We start from the raw sequence: 23,566 nt of genomic DNA, 5'->3' as shown, positions 1-23,566 counted from the left end.
TAGGCCTGTACCACCAAGCCTAGCTTCTCTCTCAGACTTCTAAGTGCTCAAATGAGTCCTGAGCAAGAACAGCAAATGGCCCATAACCACTTCACAGGGCAACTACCAGGACCTTTCCCCCAATCAGGGCTCCCAAGAGACTACTAGGTATTAAAAGGCCAAACCACCTACCCACCAGGCTGAGCCAACCCACAGAACACAATAACATGTAGCCAAGGACAGCAACAATAAAATTAACACCTACCTAAGACATCATGAGATCATTATTATTTTTTAAACTCTAGGGTGAGCTATGGAGATGACTAAGTCAAAAGATTGGGCAAAGCCAGGCGTGGTGGCACACATCTTAATCGCAGCACTTAGGAGACAGAGACAGATGAATCTCTGTGAGTTCAAGGCCAGCATTATCTACAAAGGAAGTTCCAGGCCAGACAGAGCTTCATAATGACCTCATATCTTAAAAAGAAAAAACAAAGCCGGACATGGTGGCACAGGCCTTTAATCCCAGCTCTCGGGAGGCAGAGGCAGGTGGATCACTGTGAGTTCGAGGCCAGCCTGGTCTATAAAGCCAGTCCAGGACAGCCAAGGCTATACAGAGAAACTCTGTCTCGAAAAACAAAAAAAAAACAAAACAAAAAAAAAGCAAAAAAGTGTGGAAATGACTTAGCACAGATCCTGTCACAGAGATCTAGTTTTCACACCAGCAAGCCACCCTGAGCAGAGCACCATCACCTCTTCTGCAGATAACACACTGACCACGCAGCCAGCTCTGGCACGTGTGGACCAAAGTCTTCCTTTTACTTCCGTCTGTGCAAAGCTGCTCACAAGGTACCAACCTCCCCATACTCCAATGGATAAAGAAAAACAAAAAAGAAGTGCTTCGGCAGAGACCTGAGAAGACTAGTTCCATAGCACATCCTGTTAGAAACACAAGCTCCAGGCACTGGCCCAAAATAGACTGAACTGGGGGAAGGGGGAGCACATGACCTAGAAATACGTGTTTAATTAGGAAGAAGACTTGCTTAGTGCAATCACCCTCAACCCCAGCACTTAGAAAGCAGCAACACAAGGACTGCTGCAAGTTCAAAGCCAGCCTGGTCTACACAGCAAACCCCAGGCCAGTCTCAGCAGCGTGAGATCAGGAGGAAGGAGCCGACCTTGGTGCAAAGGCTAACCACTTGCAGGCTCCTCAGGGAGAAGGCCAGGGCATCAGTGGTGCTCCGCTGGCGCACAGAGCCCTGACCGTCTTATGGCTCTGATTCTCCAAATAATTTTGGAGTTGCTCCAATGACTATGGATATGGAAGTACAGGCTAGTAATGCAACTCCTAGTCGGAGGCAGAAGAAGCCCTTCAGCCCACACATTCAAGGCCAGCCTCAGCAACCTAGCCAGACTCTATCTCAAGGGAACAAATGTTTGAAAGATGAGTCAAAGAGCTCCAGACAGGAGCCAAGGTCAACTCGGCAAAGATGAAGTCACACAAACAAAAAAACCTGAGTGCAGAATTCTGTCTTTTACTCCTACATAAGCTTGGTTGGGGACTAACATGCCTACCAACTTCGCAGTAAATATGACCCTCCACTGCCAAAAAAATAAAAAAAATTTAAAGATTAAAAAAAGCTAGGCATGGTGGCTGTACCTGTAATCTCAGTACTTGGGGAACTAATATAGGGGGATTTCTATGCACTCAGGGTCAGCCTTGGCTGCTCAGTGAAAATACTCTAGCCAGGAGTATGGAATGAGATTCTAATTTCAAACACAAAACAGGCCGGGCTGCGGTGGTACACACCTTTAGTCCCAGCTCTCTGGAGGCAGAAGCAGGTGGATCATTGTGGGTTCAAAGCTAGCCTGTCTACATAATGAGTTTTAGGACAGCCAGGGCTACATAGAGAAACCCTGTTTCAAAAACAAAAACAACAACAAAAACCAGAAGAAAACTAAACTCAGGTGGCTGAAAGGACTTCATAATCCCAGCACTCTGGAAGTATGGCATCAAGTCCAGGGCATCCTCAACCACATAGTAAGTGCAAAGCCAGCCTGGGTTACAGGAATCTATCTCAAACAAACAAAAAGGCTGTTGTTTAGGGCTCCCCATGGCAGTGGCTGCTACTCCCCCACTCTCTCCACAGCCTGCTCAGCATCAGGAAGTTAAACAGAGGAATGCACAAACTGTCCTTCACTGGGTTCCTCGTCCTCCTAGCCGGGGAGACCAGACAGGAAATCACAGGGCACCCTGCCAGCACAGTGCCTCCTCTTCACAGAGCCCATGTGGCTACTGAGAAAACCAACTGAGTCAGGTGGAGAAATCCAGGTGAGGAAGGAAAAGAAAGCAAGGGCTTGGAATATAGCTCAGTGGTAGAGCCCTATCCTGGCATGCACAAAGCCTTGGGTTTATTTAATTCCCAGTACCAAAACAGACAAACAAACAAACAAAACAGAAAGTGAACAAGGGGAGAGAAGGAGAGAAGGGTGGGGGCAAGAGGGCAGAGCAGCAACCAAGCCCACAGTCCTAGAATGTTTTTGTGTTTTTTTTGTTTGTTTGTTTGTTTGTTTTTCAAGACAGGGTTTCTCTGTGTAGCCTTGGCTGTCCTGGACTAGCTTTGTAGGCCAGGCTGGCCTCGAACTCACAGTGTCTGCCTGCTGGGACTAAAGGCGTGCGCCACCATGCCAGGTGCACAAGTCCTAGAATGAAGCAACATGAAGTAGGAAGCCCTCCTTACTCTGCCAGCCCATGATAGGCCCACCCAAGAACTAGCAGACAGGGTGACACAGCTCAGAGGAAAAGAAATCAGCATCCTCACTTCCAAGCCAGGCACAGAGCTGAGCTCCCTCAAAGGCCAACTTTCCCAGCATGCCTCACTAACCTCCCACTTCAGGATTTAGCCCACTCCATATCCTCTCACCCTCTTCCAATCAATCAGCCTCAAGAAGCAGCAGTCAGTTAAGTCTCCTTCATGGTTCTTCAGTTAGTAAATGAAGCAGGTGGAAATAAGTCAGAGCTACTGAACCCCAGGGCGGCCAATGCCCACAGCAGAAGCCCAGGGCCTCGAGACTCTCCCTCCTATAATACAGCTCATGAGAAAGCAACTGAAAAATTTTGCATTTTTAATTTGCAATGCTTTAATTACCCCAGTTATTTTGTTATTAGGGTTTGACTTGATTTGTTGTGTTGTGCTTTGTTCCTGAGGCAGAGTCTCACTGTGTGGCCCAGGCTGGCCTCTAAACTCAATATGCAGTCCAAAGATGACTGCAAATCTGGGACCCCTGGGCTCTAGTCTAGCCTCCTAAGTGCTGAATTAAAGGCATGTGCCAGCGTGCCCAACTGTAGCTGCCCCAGCTTAAAACTGCTAATCAGCTACAGCTTATAATATAGCCAATAATGTTTATTCCTTAAATAATTACTTCAAAAAAAAATTTCACAGCCACCCCACATCTAGGCCCTTCTCGTCCTTTCCAGGATTTGCCTGCACTGTCCTCCGGCCCACTGTCCACTGGCTTCACTCTGCCTCGCTAGGTCTTTTGGTTGTTTTCATGACACCAAACTCAGGGCTCTGCAAATACTAGATATAAGCTAAGTTCCTAACACTTCTGCAACCGCTGTGAAGCCACGCCTCTACTTTTTTCTAAGAGACCACTTGCCTCCCCACAAAGCTCCTAAAATCCTCTTCCTCCATCTGGCCCCCCAGCCATGCATCTGATCGCCTTCCCTCTCTCCTCCACAGACTCTGCTGTTAAGAAATGACTCATGCAACTCCCCAATATTTCATCCCAGCTGAAAGACCGATGTTCCTCAAAGGAGCACCTCCAGGGAGTCTCACTGGAGGGAAGGGCATGACTTGGTCAGCGCTAACCACCCTACAGCTTTTCAGGCCATTTATAAACCTAAAGAACTCTCAGCTACAAAAGCCGGCACGTGAAGAAAGACATCTTGAAAACAAGAATCTGGAGAAGCAGAATGCATACTCACCTAATTATGTCTATTTCTAAAAGGACTCGGGGGTTTAATATGTGAGCTTTCCCTGCAAACAAGCTATCTGTTAATAAAATGTATGTGAAAAGCACTAATGAGATGCTTTTTGTTTTTTTTGTTTTTTGTTTTTTTTTTTATGAGATGCTTTTTGAACACAGGCTTATATATAACAATTTAAGAAAAGATGAAACCACCCAAATAGACTTCTTATGAACTGGAAAATCAGTCCTTGTGTAGATAGCTCAAAAGATGGAGCCTCACTTTTCCCAGACAAAACTTAATCATCCCAACACTTGGCAGAGTACTTAATAGACAGCTAAATAAGTTCATGGAACGAAAAGCCAATGTGGGCCGGGCATGGTATATATATGCATGACTTTAATGCCAGCACAGGAGGCAGAAGCCAGTGGGGCTCTCTATGACTTCTAGGCCAGCCAGGGTTCACAGCGAGATTCTGTCTCAAAACAACAACAAAAAAGACCAATGGCAGTTGATATTGGCTTTCTGCTTTGTTTTGCTTTGTCCTTTCTTTGCTGTGCAGTGCTTTGGATTGGTCCAGGGCCCCAGGCGTGCTAGGCCAGTGCTCTTATCACTGAGCTATATCCCCAGACCCTCAATCTGACACAATGAGACTCTGGCTGCCCAAAACATCCTCCAGAGATCCAGGCTACAGTCCAGACACCCAGCTAGAGTATGCTGAGGAAAGAGTCCCTTCTGACCTTGTGGACCACTCCCTTGCACTCTTTTTGGATCACACTCTCTGCTCTGTCTTCTACATGTTCAAAACTGCTAGGTAACCAACCACACTTAGGATCTGTATCCCAGCGTCTCAATTTCTACCCTAAAATCACCTATATCCACAAAGCATATTTTCAAATGTTTGTTAATATTTTTTTAATTCATGAGCAAATTTAATTTGTTCACAAATAAATAAAATAAACAACTGTATTTATTTCACCAAAATACCAGGACAGAAACAACCCACAGACTCGTCAGCAGACTCCACTGTAATTGGCTGGGGAAATAATGACTGAAATTTAGTAGCAAAGAATTAATGTCCTTTCTTTTTCTGGGGATTGAACCTATGGCAAACGCCTCATTTGTATCCAGCTTTCTTTCCATTTATAATCTCTCCATAGTGCCAGACATATTAGCTGGAAAAAATATTAGCAGGCAATAAATACTGATACACTAACTACCAAGGACTCATACTATATACAATTCCCCTACAGCAAAAAAAGAAGCAGCTGCAACTGCAACCTTACCATCCTTGTTCACAGCAGTGACTTTGGCTGGATAGAATCGACAGTCAGACCAGCAAGCAAGCACTTGCTCATTTATTTGAAATTCCTATTAAAAAAAAAAAAAAGTAAATGTCCAGTTACCAACTGAATTTCATAGAGTGCACATTACAGCAGCTAGGATGAGCATGACGGGTAAGGGAGGCCACTACAGTGCTGAGAATCGGCAATCCTAGCACTCAGGACGCTAAGACAGGAAGGACAAGGGTTTGAGTCAGTCTTGGCCACACAAAAAGATTCTTTCTCAAAAATGAACGACGGGCTGCCAAGATGGCTCAGTGGATAAGGGCAAGTGCTGCTGGGCCTGACAACCTGAGTTGTGTCCCTGGGTACACATACCAGAACAAGGGACAACCCTCCAAGTTTTCTTCTGATGTCTAAAATCCATGCTGTGGCATAAGTGCACACAATACATACCATAAATAAACAAGCAAATAAATAAATAATAAAATAATAACAAATTAAGGGGGAAATGGGTCAGGCAAGACAGCTCAGCAGGTCAAGGCATTAACCACCCCCCAAACCCAACAAGCTAATTTCAATCCCCACGACCCACATGGTGGAAAGAACTCAACTCCTGAAAGTTTTTCTGCACATGTGTATCATACCTACAAAAATAAACATCATTTTAAATTTAAAAATAATACAACTTGGGGGTGGAGAGATGGTTCAGTAGTTATGAGTACTTGATGCTCTTGCAGAGGACTGGGTCCCAGCATCCACACGGAGGCTCAACACTGCCTTAATTTGTTTCCAGGGGATACAGCATTCTCTTTTGGCCTCTTCAGGCACAAAGCACACACACAGAACATATACATATATGCAGGCAAACACACACACATACACATTTATACACACATAAAATAAATAAAAGCACACCAATGAGAGTGGATTGGAATGGGCTATTGAGATACAAGGTGATTCTGATCTTCAGCACAGGAAGCCAAAATACAGTGAGGCTGGGCTGGAGAGATGGCCCAGGGTTAAGAGCACTTGTGTTTCTTGCAGAGGACCTGAATTTGGTTCCCAGCACCCACATGGTGGCTCAGGACCATCTCTAACAACTGCAGTTCCAGGATATATAACGCCCTCTTCAGACCTCCACAAGTACCAAATACATGCACACAGGCGAAACACCCATACACATAGAATAAAATATATAAATAAATCTTTAGAAAGTAGCTGGGCATGATTACCCACAACTTTAATCCCAGCACTTGGTAAATAGGAGCAGGAGGATCTCTGTGAATTCAAGGTTAGCTTGCTCTACATAATGAGGTCCAGGACAGTCAGGACTACATAGTGAGACCCTGTCTCTCTCAAACAAACAAACAAATAAGAAGGTTAGGACACACGAGTCCCTAAGCCACGAGTCCCGGGCAGGCACCTACTAGCACTGAGACAACCTTGCCCTCTCTGGCATTCATAATGAAAGGGACTTAAGTGTCCAGGACCACCTGAGAACACACCTAGCGCAGGAGCTAGAAGGAAGGAGGCCACTCCAGCTCAGGGCCGCAGCACTCTTGGCATTTCACACCACCCACACTACTGCTGGTCCCTGACCACGGGAGGCGCTCATGCACCTTCCATATTGCATGCTGTTTTCTCTGCACAGTTGGCACTCATAAGTTCTACAGAATGATCAAATGGAGCAATACTGAGCAACCCTAAATCGGAAGGGGAAAAACAAAACAAAAAGGCCAGCCAGAGTTCAAGTTCCTCAGTGAGGTTTAAAGGGAAACTAGAATGCAAGCTGAGGCAGAACCCAAAAAGTAAGGGCTACCACAGAAGTCTCAATGTCTGTTTTAAACAAAAATAAAGGTTTGTGTACCATTTTGAAAGCAATTAAAGCTCCAAGCACAATGATGAAATTTAGAAAAGGGAAAACAGTCTAATCAAGTCAAATTCTCCACTGGCTCATAAGACTTTGTGTAAAGCCGAATGTGGTGGTGCACACCTTTAATCCCAGTAGAGAGGCAGAGGCAGGTGGATCCCTGTGAGTTCAAGGCCAGCCTGGTCTACAAAGCAATCCAGGACTGCCAGGGCTCTTGTTACACAGAGAAATACTGTCTCGAAAAACAAAACAAAAACAAAAGACTTTGTGGGCTGGAGAGATTGGTCAGAGGTTAAGGGCACTGGCTGTTCTTCCAAAGGTCTTGAGTTCAATTCCCAGCAACCACACAGCGCTATAATAAGATCTGGTGCCCTCTTCTGGCATGCAGGCACACATATGGGCAGAATACTGTATAAATATTAAATAAATCTTAAAAAAAAAAAAAAGACTGTGTAAAACAAGCTAAAGATCCACCGCTTAATAAATGAAGATTAGTACAGCAAATGATTGTCAAAGCTACCTTATCTAGTGTACAATATTCTAGACACAGTGGGTCTAGATTTCAATCATTCAACAATTTGGTGGGATGATATTTTTGCTTATTGTTGGCTTTAAGATGGGTCTCATGTAGCTCTGTTGGCCTGGAACCTCCTGTGAAACCAGCTTGGTTTCCTGCCTCTGCCTCTCAAGTACTGAGATAACAGTTCCACTGCTCTGGTTTGGTTATTCAGTTTTTGACCTCTTGATCCTTCTCTTCCTCCACATCCTCAGAGTTGGGATTAGAGCCATGTGTCCATCATTTCTGGCATGGGGGGGTTGGGAGCGGGTTAGATTGTAGCCCAGGCTGGCTTCAAACTCAAAGCAATTGATAAACCTTGGCCATCCAAGAACTAGAATGAGCTACCACACCTAGCTTTTTATAAAAATATTTCCTGAAGATCTACCATATACCCAGTAGTATTTTGAAGACTAGGAAAACAGTGGTCCTAAAAGAGAAGACAAGATCCTATTCATATGGATGGAACCCTAATAGGTTACTTTATGAACTACTATTATCAATTGCACCAAACACGGGAAAACTGGACGCTTAAGGAGCCCTGGTCCAGAGAGACCTCAGGGTCATTACTGCAGGCCAAGGCAAGGATTGCCCACTGACAATCCAAGGCTAGACAGAAACTGCCGGCAGCTGACCAGGCTCGTTCACTACAGAACTCCACTGGTTGACTACTCACAGAAGATCCATCTTCCTCATGTAAGCCCTCTTTCCTCAGCTGTATCTTCTCTAAAGGGCGCAGGTAAGGACTGTCCCAGCAAAACCACTCATCATAACGATGGTTCCAACGCTTGAAATGGATGAGAACTTTCCCTTCTTCGTAGTCAATGTCTTCAATGTGAGCCGGGTACCTGAGTCACAAAAAGGGAGATTACTTTAATGTCTACTAAGAATGTCTAGGCCTCTTCCCACAGAGCATAACACCAAAGTATTTAAGACCTACCACTTTGTTGTTGCTGTTGTTTAATTTTCTTATTTGTTTTTAAAGATTTATTTATTTGTATGAGTGTTTTGCCTGCATTATGTTTGTAGACCACTTATGTGCCTCTTGCAGTCCACAGAGGCCCAGGGGAGTGGGTTCCTCTGGAACTGGAGTTACAGATGGTTCTGAGCCACCATGTGGGTTCTAAGGAATCAAGCACAGGTCCTCTAGAAAAGCAGCCAATGATCTGAACTGGTGAGCCATCTGTAATTCCAGCACTGGAGAAGCTGAGCAGGAGGACCATTGCAAGTTCAAGACCAGTATGGGCTGCAAAGCAAGACTTGGTCTGGAGAGACACCTCAGCAGGTAAAGGTGCCTGCCACCAAGAAGCCTGATGCCTGAGTTCAATCCCTGAGACCGACATGATGAAAGGCGAGCCAAGCCAACTCCTACAAATTATTCTCTGACCTCCACATATATACCATTCTGTGTATGCACACACAAACATAAATAACTTTTCAATACACCTTACAGCAGGTCCTGTCTCAGAACAAAACAAAGCCAGTATGGCAGTGTGATTCTGGGCAGAGAGGGTAAGGATGGTCAAGGTCCTCCTCAACCACACAGCAAGGTGGAAACCAGCCTGGACTAGATGAGACTCTCAAAGGAGCTGAGAGTGAAAAGCTCACGCTACTCTTGTGAAAGACCCAACTTTAGTTCCCAGTATGAAAACTGAGTGGCTCAGAACTGCTAGGAACTCCAGCTCCAAGAGACCTAATACCTTCTGGATGCTGAGGGCACCAACACTTATTCACAAGGGCACAGAGCCACGCAGACAAAGGCACAGGCACAGACACAGATGCGCACGCGCACACACACACACTATTAAGTAAATAAATGAATTAATTTGTTCTTATCTTATGTGTATGGCTGTTTTGCTGCATTTACGTCTGCCTGTGTGCAGCACGTGCTACCTGGTGTCAACTGACACCAGAAAAGGATACTAGGTCCCCTAGAACTGAAGTTATAGCTGTGAGCTGCCATAGAGATGCTGGGAATTGAACCCAGGCCCTCTGGAAGAACAGCCAGTCTCAACTATTGGGCCATCTCTCCAACCACAAGTAAAATGTTTTGTTTTTGTTTTTTAGACAGATATCATCATGTAAAGCTGGCTGGCCTAGAACGTGCTATGCAGACCACATGGCTTCAGACTCACACAGGAGTTTTGTTGTTCTTGTACAACTGCCAAGCTGGCCTCCAACTTGTGCTTTGCCTTCCAAGTGTTGGAATTACAGGAAATGTGTACTGTGTTAGGGTAGTCTACCATTTGTAGACCTAAAGAAAACTCCGTGGGTGGCTCTACAGTGGCCAAGGGACACAGTTCCTGAAAGTGGTCTGTCTTCTCTATGTCTCTACAGTGACAGAATTAGGGCTACAGAAGCAGCTCAGCAGATAAGAGCACTTCCCGCCCTTGCAGAAGACCACACAGTGGCTCACAACTGCCTGCACCTCCAGTTCCAGAGGACCTGGTGCCCTCTTCTGCCCGTGCAGACTCCTGCATGGGCTTGAAGCACATCAACTCAGGTACACACATACCCATAAAGCATAAATATTTTTGTTTATTTTTTAGATACAGGGTTTCTCTGTGTGTAACCTTAGCTGTCCTGGAATTCTCTTTGTAGACCAGGCCAGCCTCGGACTCACAGAAATCCACCTGCTTCCACCTCCCAAGTACTAGGATTAAAGGTATGGGCCACCTTTGTTTGTTTATTTTGTCTTTCCTTAACAGGGTTTCTCTATGTAGCTTTGGCTGTGCTGGACTCTTTGTAGACCAGGCTGGCCTCAAACTCACAGCAATCCACCTGCCTCTGCATCCTTGAGTGCTGGGATTAAAGGTGTGCTCTGCTAATAAAAATTTTTAAAATAAAAATTAAAAAAAATAAGTGACCAAATATATGTCACTCCTAGATGAGGGGGCCTATCTGTGTAACATAAAAGGAAAATGCAGTAATGACCATCTTAGAGATCGACCCAGTAGGACTTAATACTAGATTGACCAAGTAGAAGATCAAAGTTGCTGCCTGCCTTGGGGACTGCTTAGCTTCCTCAGGCACAGCTCTCTATTTATTGCCTTTAATGCAGCCAGTCAATTACAGGCCCCAAGGAGAGTCTACACATGTGCTCTGGCCCCTGGCCTTGAGGCAAACTAGACTTATGAACTGACTAAGCTTTCAGACTATGAGGTGGAACTACAGGAGGTTAGCAATAGCAACTGCTTTCACCACATAATGTCAACTGACTCAGTCTGTGCATCTCAATAACTACAAGACAGGCTAGAAGGGATGGGCAGAAGTTAACATTTACAGGCAGGAAAAGGAAGACAGAAGACTCCTTTGTAAATCAACACTGTAGCTAGAACTCACATTTCTTTGCTTTTTCTTTTGTTTTATTTATGTTTAGTGTCATGTGTAAGGGTGTTTTGCCTGCATGTACATCTGTGTGCCACATATATGCATGCAGTGCCCTTGGATGTCAGGGAAAAGTTGGATCCTCTAGAACTGGAATTACAGATTGTTCTGAGCCATCAATAGGTGCTGGGAGTCAAATCTGGGAGCTCCGGAAGAGCAGTGCTCTCAGCAGCTCCGCCTAGCCTGGAACTCGCAGTAAGCCTGTGTCCACAGGTAGGAATCCCACAAACAGCAACACTTCGAACAACAGAAGACTCTGTAATGAGAGGAGGAGCCAGAGAAGCAAAGGCAGGGTAAGGGGCTGAGGAAGAGAAGAACTCAGGACACCTCTGTAGAAGAGGGGTTGCTTGGCCTCAACTCTGGAAGATGGCAGGAGTTTTCCATGTGCCATGAGGGCTTCAGAAACTGGGCACTGTGGCACACATCTATCAACTCCACACTCAGGAAGCAGCAGCAGCTAAGTCGGGTTCAAGCTTATCTTTAGGCACAGAGCGATTCTAACGTTAGCCTGAGCTACAGACTTTATCTCAAGAAAGAAATAGTTTAAAAAGCAGACAGAGCAGGGCTGAGGAATGCCTCAGGGAGCGAATACAGTCTGGTTAATCAGAGCACAGAGGAAAGAAGGCAACAAGGATTTTAGGAAACAGCAACTTTGCCTGACCCTCACCAGCAGTCAGCTATGGCCTGGATGGTGCTTCCCAAACAGTCCTGAGCCGGCAAGATGGTGGCCAGCAGGCAAAGGCACCCGCAGCCAAGCCTGACAACCTCAGTTGGATCACATGGTGGAACGAGAAAATGGGTTTCAACAAGCTGTCCTCTGACCTCCATGCACTCACAAATATTGTTTTAAAAAAGCAGTCCCCAGCCAGGCAGTGGTGGTGCACGCCTTTAATCCCAGCACTTGGAAGACAAAGGCAAGCGGATTGCTGTGAGTTCAAGGCCAGCCTGGTCTACAGAGTGAATCCAAGATAGCCAAGGCTACACAGAGAAACCCTGTCTCAAAACAAAACAAAAAACCAAAAAAAAACAAACAAAAAAAAAACCAAAAAAACAAAACAAAACAAAACAGCAGTCCCTGTCCCAGGGGATGGTGGTCTACAAGGTCTCCAGGGATGCTGGCTTACAAGGTTTCCAAGGGATTCACTATTATTTCTGAAATCTGGACCATTTTTTTATCAGAACTTTCTAACTCAGTCCCATAAATGGGACAAAAAAAGACTAACAACCTGACACAGTGGCTTGCATCTGTAATCCCAGCTCTCACTGCCACAGCATGCCTCAGCCTGGGCTATAAAATTTGGAAGGGAAAAGAGAGGGAAGATGGGGTTAATGAGAGAGGGAAGGAGAGAGAAAATGAGAAAGAGAAGGAAGAACAGAAAAACAAGGACATAAAAAGGTTGAGGTGCCAGATCACCATCATGTAATCAAGAACTACCAAAAGAGTTGTTTGCAATTAACCTGCATGTGTAATTTCTTCCCAGCAGTCCTCCCAATGACGTCAAATGTCTCAATCCTAGCCATCACAACCCTGTTTGTAACCTTCACCTTCACCTGAAACTGGCAAACACGCACAGCAGAGCAGATGCGCCTTAAAGAACACTAAGAGGGTGAAGCAGCCACAGGCGTCAGTTAACCCACGCCCAGGATAATGGGATCTTCAGCAGCAGGAACCAGGCTTGGTAAGAGTCCACAATCTTACAGCTTAATCCCTCCACTTAGGACCAAAGCAGAAAAATCATCTAACAACTCTACTACCGTTCCCAGGAGGATCCCCAGCCCCCAAAGTTCTTTTTCCTTCCCACCGGTCCTTAAGTTGTCTCCCCACATGTACAACTATTACGTGTGTGTGAGTGTGTCTCTGTGTGTGTGTGTGTGTGTGTGTGTGTGTGAGAGAGAGAGAGAGAGAGAGAGAGAGAGAGAGAGAGAGATGGAGAATATGCAAGCTTTCTTCAGAGAGGGAGAGAGTGAGAGAGAGAGAGAGCGCAAGAGAGAGAGAGAGAGAGAGAGAGAGAGACAGACAGACAGACAGACAGACAGACAGACAGACAATATGCAAGCTTTCTTCAGAGAGAGAGACAGAGACGGAGAATTATACAAGCTTTCCTCAGTGGACTTTCAATGAGAACACCCTGAAGCAGACCCTACTTCCTGAGGCTGCAGAGGCAGGAAGGGAACTGAATTCAAAGTCAGGCAGAACAGAACAGGTCTCTGGCCAGCACTCAGCCCAGGTGGCCGCTCATCCACAGCAGTTCTCATTCTGACCTTGAGCCAATGTTCAGAACAGACTGAACTATCAAGACCATAAACAGACACAGCACAGGAGCCCTCTAAACATGTCAACATCTTCACTGCCTCAGATCTCACACCAGAGGAAACAGGGCCTTTGAAAAAGGTCCACACAAGCTGGGTGTTGTAACCCACACCCTTAATCCCAGCACTTGGGAGACAGAGGCAGGTGGATCGCTGTGAGTTTGAGGCCAGCCTAGTCTTCAAAGTCAGTCCAGGACAGCCAAGGCTACACAGAGAGACTCTGTCTCTAAAAACAAAAACAAAACAACAACAAACAAACAAATCTTAAAAAAAGAAAAAGGTCCACACACGTGCCTTCACATGGTGGCTCTGATTAGCCTCTGCTTGTACAGGGCAGAAGGAACACTGCAAGACTTCCAAAGCTGGGTCATACGAAAGTCCCTGTTGGTGCTGGCTGGATGCTCAGCAGTTAAGTGCACTGAATGATGCTTCTCAGAGGACCCAGGTTCAATTCTCAGCACCCACTTGGCAGCTCACATCCTGTAACACCAGTTCCAGGGGATCTGATGGCCTTTGTGGGCCCCAGGTACACACATGACATGATGCACAAACATATATGCAGGCAAAACAGCCATACATACAAAATAAATAAAAGGTTCTCCATGGTTTGTTGTATGTTGATTTATAGCTGACATAATTTCTATCTCACCAGCTAGGTGTCTTATATTGCCTAATCTAAACATATTTTTCACCATAAAATAAGTTAATATTATATAACTACATGGTTAAAATAGTAACCCTGGGCTGGTGAAATGGCTTGGTCAGTAAAGGCATTTGCTGCCAAACCTGATAACCCGTGTTAACCCCTAAAATCTAAATATTGGAAGGAAAATAATCACTTTGGGGGGGGCGGGATTCAGGAGGGGGTCTTGTGTAGGCCCAGCTGGCCTAGAACTGATGAGGCTAGCCTCCTGCCTCTCTCCATTGAACACTGAGACTACAGGCATAGGGCACCACACCCAGCAAGTTATGCGTGTTGCAGTATACACAATACTGCAGCTTTTGCTTATATGCTCTTGGGTTCCCATCACAAGAGGAGGGAGCACAACTAGGTGCTACACTGTGAAAAAGAGTATTCCTAGGGAAAGGTCTATATGGCGGAGAATCAAGGTGTTCCCTCAGGAACTCACACCCAAGTGTCACCTACATGAACAAACCACTTTAACCTGCAAGCCTGAACCAGAACAGCTCGAACCTCCCATGTAGGCTGCTCTTGAATTCCGGCCCACAGAAACTTGGAGGATAATAAATGGTTAACCTTGTTTCAAACCTCAAACCACTAAACTCTAAAAAAAACTTGTTACAATGTAATTAAGAACTAACAAAGTAGCATTTGCAGGATTCTGGTGGTTTTCTACAAGTGGAGCCTGTACGTTAGAGGCTCCAGACCTGGGGTTTTCCAGTTGGAGAAACACTTCTGAAAGCGACTGAATAAACCAACATATGTAGGCTCATTCAGGAAAGGACCAGGCTGAAGAGACCCAAATCTCCTGTGGAGTACTGGGAAAGGCTGACTCTACAGGCATGTCCCAAGAGTACAAGCAGCCAGGTCTAATTCAGGGATACAATGTTGACTTGTTCATACCATGGGCCCCCAAGCCCTAGAAAGGATGACTAGTTGCCCAGGCTTGCCCTTCAGAGTAGCCATACTACCGACCGTAAGCCTCCTGCTCATATTAAAACAACTGGCAAGCGTGGGCAGGGATCCAGTGCCACCTACTCCCTGACCCCCAGCCATTCCCCAACCACAGATGCATGCAAAACAGCAAGGTGGAGAGTAAAGGAAAGAACCTAAAAGAGGAATGCTCGCCCCAGGGCTAGGGGTGTAGGCCAGCGGGCATGTGTTAGCACCTGCAACACCTTGGGCACCATCCTCAGTCCTGCCAAGACAAAAAAACCCCACAAATATCAGGACCCACTCCAACTGGAGTAAACAGGAACTTTATGGACTATTAATAACTCATGTGTAAACTGAGTGTGGTGGTTCATGTTTATGATGCTAGCACTAGTGAGACTGAGACAAAAAGATTTCGCAGATTTTGAGGCTAGCCTAGATTTCTCAGAGCAAGTGCGATGCTATCTGAAAAACAAAGAAATAAGGGCCATCAAGATGACTCTGACTTAGCAGGTCGGTGTTGACACCTGAGCTCCATCCCTGCAACCATCGTGGTGGAAGGAGGAAAATGACACCTGCCAGTTGTCCTCTACAAACACACAAACTAATTTTTAAAATATAACAACAACAACACATCTGGGTGTGCTGGTGAATTCCTTTAGTCCAAGAACTTGAGAGGTATAATTCAAGGCCAGCCTCATCTATAGATTGAGTCCCAGGACAACCAAGGGACTCTGTGCATGGCTTGCTACATGATTTATAAAGGACCCTGCAATAAAGAATCCCATAGAGCTTTACCACAGTCCCCCAAGGACTAAGGAGCCATTACCATCACTACATTCATTTTACATGTGAGGAAAAAAATAACTGAGTGAGCCAGGTGTGGTGGCGCACACCTTTAATCCCAGCACTTGGGAGGCAGAGGCAGGCGGATCGCTGTGAGTTCGAGGCCAGCCTGGTCTACAAAGCAAGTCTAGGACAGTCAAGGCTACATAGAGAAACCCTGTCTCAAAAAACCAAAACAAAACGAACAAACAAACAAACAAAAAACCCTCAGTGACTAACAAGAGGTATAACCAAGGTCAGCATCTCACTCCTGTAACTCCAAACATTGGAAGGGACCTCTGCTCCGCTCTGAGCTCACACATATAAACCCTAGTAGTGACACATCCATAGATAGTCTGTCCTTTTAGCTATCCAGGAGTGCCATATCCATAGAGCGCCTCTCTCACAGCTATCTAGTAGTCTGTCTAGTGGCTAGCCCAGGATTTGCCTTTATTTTTGGCCCTGGATTGAGGCTGCTTCCAGACTGTTCCTTATATAAATAGTCTTTTCGCAAACATACAGCAACTCGTGCTTCAGGAGTCAGAGTGGGCCTCTGTTCCTGGCTCAGAGCACACAGCAGAAGCCAGAGACTTGTATGCATAAAATCAACACTCCAAGCCATCAGCAACCTTTGCTGGAGAGGATGGGGATGAAAGATATATTTAGCAAAAAGAAAGAGCCAGCTACTAAACTTTAGGGAAATTCTACTGGTTTTGGGGGCCAGCCTTCCTTACTCCTTTGCACCTCCACTAATCACCATCTGATCGGTTCCACTCAGGAAGCATCTTCGTCTTGAATGTATCTTTCCTCTCTGTCCCAGTCCACTCACCAGCCATGCTCAGGATAGTAAGCAAGCCCTGAGCCCCTCCCTGCAGGGCTTCAGCTAAGCAGGCCTCAGTAATCACTGAGTCTGAACAGACAGTATCAGTTTCCTGCTCCTGCCAGAGATCCAATATCTTTTTTCTGCTTAAACCTCCCCTTCCAGCCCCCTCTCCCACCATTTCTGCTTAGCATTCACGTTACGTTCTCTCTCTCCCTCCCTCTCCCTCTTTCTCTCTCTCTCTCTCTCTCTCTCTCTCTCTCTCTCTCTCTCTCCTCTTAATAATACACAGTGTTTTCAAGTGCTTGAAGTATTCTAAAATACTTCTGCTGCTGTCTTTCTGCCACCTCCAGCTCTCACTCTCCTGGAAACCATCCTATCCTTCAGTCTCACGGCTCAGCAGCTCTGCAGAGGACTTGACTACCAGCACCCAGAACTCCTGTTCTAGAGACTCCACCCTCTTCTGACCTCTGAGGCACCAGGCACACATGTAGTGCACATACATACATGCAGGCAAAGCACTCATAAACAACAAATAAAATGAATAAGCCTTAAAAAAAAATACGAGCCAGGTGTGGTGACGCACACTTTTAATCCCAGCACTTGGGAGGCAGAGGTAGGTGGATCGCTGTGAGTTCAAGGCTGGCCTGGTCTACAAAATGAGTCTAGGACAGCCAAGGCTAACAGAGAGATCCTGTCTCCAAAAACAACAACAACAACAATAATAATAATAATAAAATAATGAAAAAGGGAAAAGGAAAAGACTTCAACTTCCTGGCCCCTTTCCCTCCTCTGTCATAACTGCCTTCCAGCCCTGGTTATGTTAGACTTCCATGTCCCTAATCCCCCGCAATCAGGATTCTGAACATAGGCAGAGAAACACTTAATAAGCTGTTGGTGCTGCCAGGACCCACTTGAAATGCAAGGCTGCAAACAAGGCTTCCTTCTGGGGAGGAGCCACGCAACTCAGTGAGGGGACAAGCAGTCTTCTGATGGGTCCAGTATCATCTTGAGCTTGGCTGGGTGGGATGGTGCAGGGGGGTGTGTAAGGAAGAGGTCATCAAGCCTTAGCTTAGGATGTGTGTGTTCCTCAATAAGGTCCTTTCTAAATAACCCCACCCCACTCTGACAGTTTTGTCATGCAGAGCCCAAGTGACTCTAGAAATCCTAACCTCTCTCCTCAGCCTCCCTAAGCACTGTTACTACAGGTGGACACCTAGCTCAGTGAAGACTTTTAAAATAACATAAAAAGGGCCAAGTATGGACCAGCAAGATTGCCTGACCAGACGGGCGTGGTGGCGCACACCTTTAATCCCAGCACTCGGGAGGCAGAGGCAGGTGGATCACTGTGAGTTTGGGGCCAGCCTGGACTACAAAATGAGTCCAGGATGGCCAAGGCTACACAGAGAAACCCTGTCTCGAAGAAAAAAAAAAAAGATTGGCTGGCACGGTAGGGGGTAGGGGGGTACGGGGGTGGGGTGGAGAGCTGCTGCCAAGCTTGATGACCTGAGTTCAGTTCTCACATGCCCAGACATTAGAAGGAAAGAATGCTTCCTGCAAGTTTTCCTCTGATCTCCACACATGCACAAAAGGCACATGCCTGTAACTCTAACATTGGCAGGTGAAAACAGAAGGATCAAGAATTTAAGGCCATCCTTTGCTACCCAGCCTATTCAAGGCTAGCCTACAGGACAGGAGGCTGTCAAAAGACAGAGAGAGAGAGGAAAAGCAAAATAAAATATAAGAAGTCTATTTGATCAGAATGTGGTGGGTCACAATTGCAATGTCAATACTTAAGAGGCTGAGACAGAAGGAGTAAAGTGAGTTCAAGATAAGCACGGGCTACAGAGGAAGAGCCTGACTTAAATTAACAACAATAAGACAACAACAATAAAACAAAGAGGATGTATATGCATCCCCTTTGTTTAACGCCTTCCATCTGAAAAATGATATGAAACTTCATACCAAAAACATTTTGTCAGGCTAGGAGAAGACTCAATCAATAAACTGCTTGTCATGCAAATAGTGACTTGAGTTCACAAAGAAGCCACGTAGAGCAGCACGGATCTGTAATCCCAGCTCTGGGACGGCAAAAGTTTGTCAATCTCTCTGAGTTCAAGGCCAGCCTGATCTACATAACTAGTCCCAGGCCAGCTGGGGCTACACAGTCAAAGCTTGCCTCAAAACAACAACCAAAAGACCTCAGATCTTCGTTTCTGACTCAGAGAAATGGATGATTCTGAGACTAGAGCAGAAAATATACAAGATGAGCCTGTGATGGCCTTCAGGGCCAGAAATAAGCAACTCTTAAACACACCAACACATACATACACAAAAAGTGATGCATGTCAAAGGGGCACAGAAGCCAACTGAAAGCTGCCAGGAAACAATGTGAACAAGAAAACACGGTAATGCTGGACTACAACACTAAGTGTACAATCAAAACCTCAGTCCATACTGATAGAACTAAATATAAGGAGGCTGAGCACAGTGACCCACACCTATAAGCCCAGCACTTGGAGGCTGAGCACAGTGACACACACCTATAAGCCCAGCACCTGGGAGGCTGAGCACAGTGACACACACCTATAAGCCCAGCACCTGGGAGGTTGAAGCAGGGAGACAAGAGTTCAAGGCAAACCTGGCACTGAGTGAGACCCTCAATCAATCAAGCAAACAAGCAAATATTTCTGTAAGTACTCATCTCTCAAAGAAGTGAACCAGGACAGAAAAGATGGTTCAGAAAAAGCCGGCTGCGGTGGCGCACGACTTTAATCCCAGCACTCATGAGGCAGAGGCAGGTGGATCTCTGTGAGTTCTAGGCCAGCCTGGTCTACAGAGTGAGTTCTCAAAAAAAAAAAAAAAAAAAAAGAAAGAAAGAAAGAAAAAGAAAAGATGGTTCAGATGTTGAAAGTACTTGCCCTAAAGCCTGATGACCTGAGTTTAACTCCTGGAACTGAAATAAAAGAGGAAGGGAAGGGAACCCGGCGTGGTAGGGCATGTCTTAAGTCCCAGCATTTGGGAAGCAGAGGTAGGTGGATCACTGTGAGTTCGAGGCCAGCCTGGTCTACAAAGCAAGTCTAGGTCAGCCAGGGCTACACAAAGAAACCCTGTTTCAAAAACAAAACAAAACCAAAAAAAAAAAAAAAAAAAAAGAGTAAGGAAAGAATTGCCTGGAAAACTGGCTTCTGACCTCCACATGTGGATCACAGTTACATGCGCGCACACACAGGAAAAAGCACTTGGATGGATAGATGGATGCATGGATGGACCAAAACTTTCCACTCTTTAATTGTGGGCCAAAGGAAGTAAAGTTCTTTACAAAATGTGAAGGAACTAGGAAAACTTTTAGTAGAGAACCTACAGATGCCCAAGATAAGTATCATCAGGGAGGAGGCACACAGACGTGGTAACCATGGCACTTCATCTCTGTGGGCTTCCACTGGTAAATGCTAATTTACCATGAACAAAGCACCAGACAGTCCCAGGTAAAGACCATCGTGGCTGTCTTCTGTGGTCTGCTCCCTCTACTGGAATGTCGTCCTCTAAAGACCACCTGTCCTAATTGCCACCAATCTCAGCATGAAATTAACTGTTTTTCCCCAGGAGTTTTCATAGGAACCTTGTACAGAGAATGAGATCTCCTCACAATAGAACTAATTGCAGGAACTTTGCTCCCTATTCCAGGTACCAGATTCAGCATGGGATCAAAGCCATACCCCAGGAGCTGGAGCATGGTTCAGTGACAGAGCCCAGTCTAGCATACTCAATGCCCTGGGTTCAACCCAGAGGACCAAAACACACACACAAACGAGTCAGATGTACATATAATGAGTAATACATATCAAACCCAGCACTCAGAAAGACAGGAGGATTACTGTGAGTTTGGGCTACAAGGAAGTACCAGGCTTACCTAGGGCTGGAGAGATGGCTCAGTGTAAAGTGCACTCCCCCTTTTGCAGAACACTAGAGTGTGGGTCCCAGCGCCCACATCAAGTGGCTTCCAAACCACCTGTAACTCCAGTTCCAGGAGATCCAACATCCTCCTAGAGCACTGCACTCAGCACACTTTTAAATAATAATAAAAATAGCCACATCGCTAGCATACTTCAGAAGCCAGTCTGCCCTTTACTGTTATTACTGTTTCCCATCTCCAATCCTCAGTGAGCTAGAGCTCCTGCCTCTTTACTTTTTGAGGTAAGGTCTTACTCTGTAGTACAGCTGGCTCCCAACTTCCAACAATCCTCCTGTGTCAGCCACTTGAGTACTAGGATTGAATTATAAATGTGCACCACTGTGGCCAGCTGAGACCACGTATATTCAAATCCCAAATTCAAGCTGGGCATGGTGGCTCAGCCCTACAGTCCAGCGCGTGGGAGATCAGGAGGCACCCTCTGCTACACGGTAAGTCCACAGCCAGTCTGGGCATGGTGGCTCAGCCCTACAGTCCAGCGCGTGGGAGATCAGGAGGCACCCTCTGCTACACGGTAAGTCCACAGCCAGTCTGGGCATGGTGGCTCAGCCCTACAGTCCAGCACGTGGGAGATCAGGAGGCACCCTCTGCTACACGGTAAGTCCACAGCCAGTCTGGGCATGGTGGCTCAGCCCTACAGCCCAGCGCGTGGGAGATCAGGAGGCACCCTCTGCTACACGGTAAGTCCACAGCCAGTCTGGGCATGGTGGCTCAGCCCTACAGTCCAGCGCGTGGGAGATCAGGAGGCACCCTCTGCTACACGGTAAGTCCACAGCCAGTCTGGGCCACATGATGCTCAACACAGACAAGTAAGAAGCTGACCACTTTCTAACTCTAACTTTATACAGCTTAGTCACCTGCATTGGCCTGTGGCCTCCTGCATAAAATGGGCATAATAAAAGTAGCTAACACAGCCGAGTGTGGTGGTGCACGCCTTTAATCCCAGCACCCCAGAGGCAGAGGCAAGTGGATCGCTGTGAGTTTGAGGACAGTAAAGGCTACACAGAGAAACCCTGTCTCAAAAACAAAAGCAGCTAACTCAGAGTACTGTGAAGTACTACATGCAAAGCTTTCAGAATCAGGCTTGGCACTGAGTAAATCACCGGGCATGTGTAAACAACTGGCAAACACAGGGACCGCAAGAGCGTAGGCTAACAACACTTGCCCACCAAGGCCAGCAGCACCAAGTACTCGCTCTATCTCTGAACTGCCTCAGGGATCTGTGCGACCCGATTTCATTCCACAGCACCCAGTGTGATACCATCTGATGCACGTTTGTGGAAAACTCAGAAAGGACGATATTCCTTCCGTGGAGCCCCTTCCACTGTTGGGAGATCCTCCTCACTTCCCATAATAAATCTATGTTCACACTGCTCTCATAACACACACAAGCCCAAGCAAACATAAATACACAAACATACACATAATTCCTAGAAAGGAATTTTAGATTTATTTACTTTATTTTTTAGATTATTTTTTTAGATTTATTTATTGTGCATACAGTGTTCTGCCTGCATGTACATCTGCAAGTCAGAAGAGAGCATCAGATCACATTATAGATGGTCGTGAACCACCATGTGGTTGCTGGGAATTGAACTCAGGACCTCTGGAAGAGCAGTGAGTGCTCTTAACTTCTGAGCCATCTCTCCAGCCCAAGAAAAATTACTTTAAAATAATAAATAAATGAAACAGTATAAGAAATGAAGAGAAGTCAGGTATCAGTGGCACAAACCTTTAATTCAGGAGGCAGAGGCAAGTGGGTCTCTGTGAGTTCAAGGCCTGCCTGGTCTATAGAGTGAGTTCCAGAACGGCCAAGGTTATACAGAGAAACCATGTCTTGAAAAGACAAAATGGAAAAGGAAGGAAAAAGGAAGAAGAGAAGCTTGCCATTGCCGAGTTACAGAAATAAATACAGTTTTAGCTGCGTTCAAGAGTCAGCTTCTTTCCTAAGCCAGCACCGGGGCTCAAGAGGAGACATGGCTACTGGATATGTGAATCCACAAAGCGGCCATGCCTTGGACATGCGCCCAGTCTGTCTTGTTCACTTGTTCACTGTGATGAGCTTACATTATGTAAGCATGGGGAGGCCCTTTGTGCTGAGCACCAAATAACCTAATTAGGGTCGATGACAAGAAGAAACCAGAAGGATGGGCAAGCCTGGGAAAGGCTGAGCCATATGGGAAGCCTGGGAAGCGCTGGCTAAGGACTATGGCGTAGACTCAAGGGAAGGATGCCACTGAAAACTGCTTCAAATGTAAGCAATGAGCAGAGAGAAACATCAGTTCACCTTTTTTTAAAATTAAAAAAGAAGGTGGGGGAGAAGGGAAGTTGGCTCAGCAGTAAGGAGCACATAGTGCTCTCACAGGGAGCTGGGCTTTGGCTACCAACACCCACGCTGAGCAGCGTCTACACGCAACTCCAGCTTGGGAGTGCAATGCTTCTGGCCTCCTCAGGCACCTGCACTTAACATGCATATGCACTCACACACTCAAAACAAAATTATAAATAAAGGCGAAGAGAAGGCAGGCATGACAACGCACACATCTGTAACTGCAGGATGAGGGATAAGAGGACTGGAATTTTAATTGGAAATCAACCTTGGCCACATAGCAAGACCCTGTCTGTCCTCTCTTTCTTTTCTTTTCCTTTCTTTCTTTCTTTCTTTCTTTCTTTCTTTCTTTCTTTCTTTCTTTCTGTAGCCCTGGCTGTACAGCTGTACTGGAACTTGCTCTGTAGACCAGGCTGGCCTCAAACTCTGAAATCTGTCTGCCTCTGGCTCCCAAGTGCTGGGAATGAAGGCATGCACCACCACTGCCAACTAGCCTGGAGCACACAGAATGTCAGAAACAAGAAAGACCCTGGCTCCAACATGGTAGAAGGAGAGAACAGACTACAAGGTCATCAGCAACCTGTTCTGACCTCCATGTACATGCTGTGATACCATGTGCATGCACACTTACACATGTGTATACACA

The 23,566-nt window shown here is 46.0% G+C and overlaps 1 protein-coding gene across 6 annotated transcripts in view; it reads right to left on the bottom strand.

Moving 5' to 3' along the window:
- The window catches only part of Phf20 (PHD finger protein 20), a 118,654-nt gene that overhangs the window by 50,228 nt on the left and 44,860 nt on the right, over positions 1 to 23,566 (bottom strand). For all 6 annotated transcript variants that reach the window (XM_051143633.1, XM_051143632.1, XM_051143634.1 and 3 more), the window contains exons 3-4: positions 8,338 to 8,509; positions 5,236 to 5,320 (exon numbers count right to left, since the gene is read on the bottom strand). In XM_051143633.1, coding sequence (XP_050999590.1) covers positions 5,236 to 5,320; positions 8,338 to 8,509 — 257 coding nt within the window. The remainder of the gene's footprint in view (positions 1 to 5,235; positions 5,321 to 8,337; positions 8,510 to 23,566) is intronic.

Source organism: Acomys russatus, chromosome 4 (genome assembly GCF_903995435.1).
Source record: "Acomys russatus chromosome 4, mAcoRus1.1, whole genome shotgun sequence".
Lineage (NCBI taxonomy): Eukaryota > Metazoa > Chordata > Mammalia > Rodentia > Muridae > Acomys > Acomys russatus.
The sequence above is the reverse complement of the archived record's forward strand: the minus strand, read 5'-3'. Positions and strand labels throughout refer to the sequence as shown.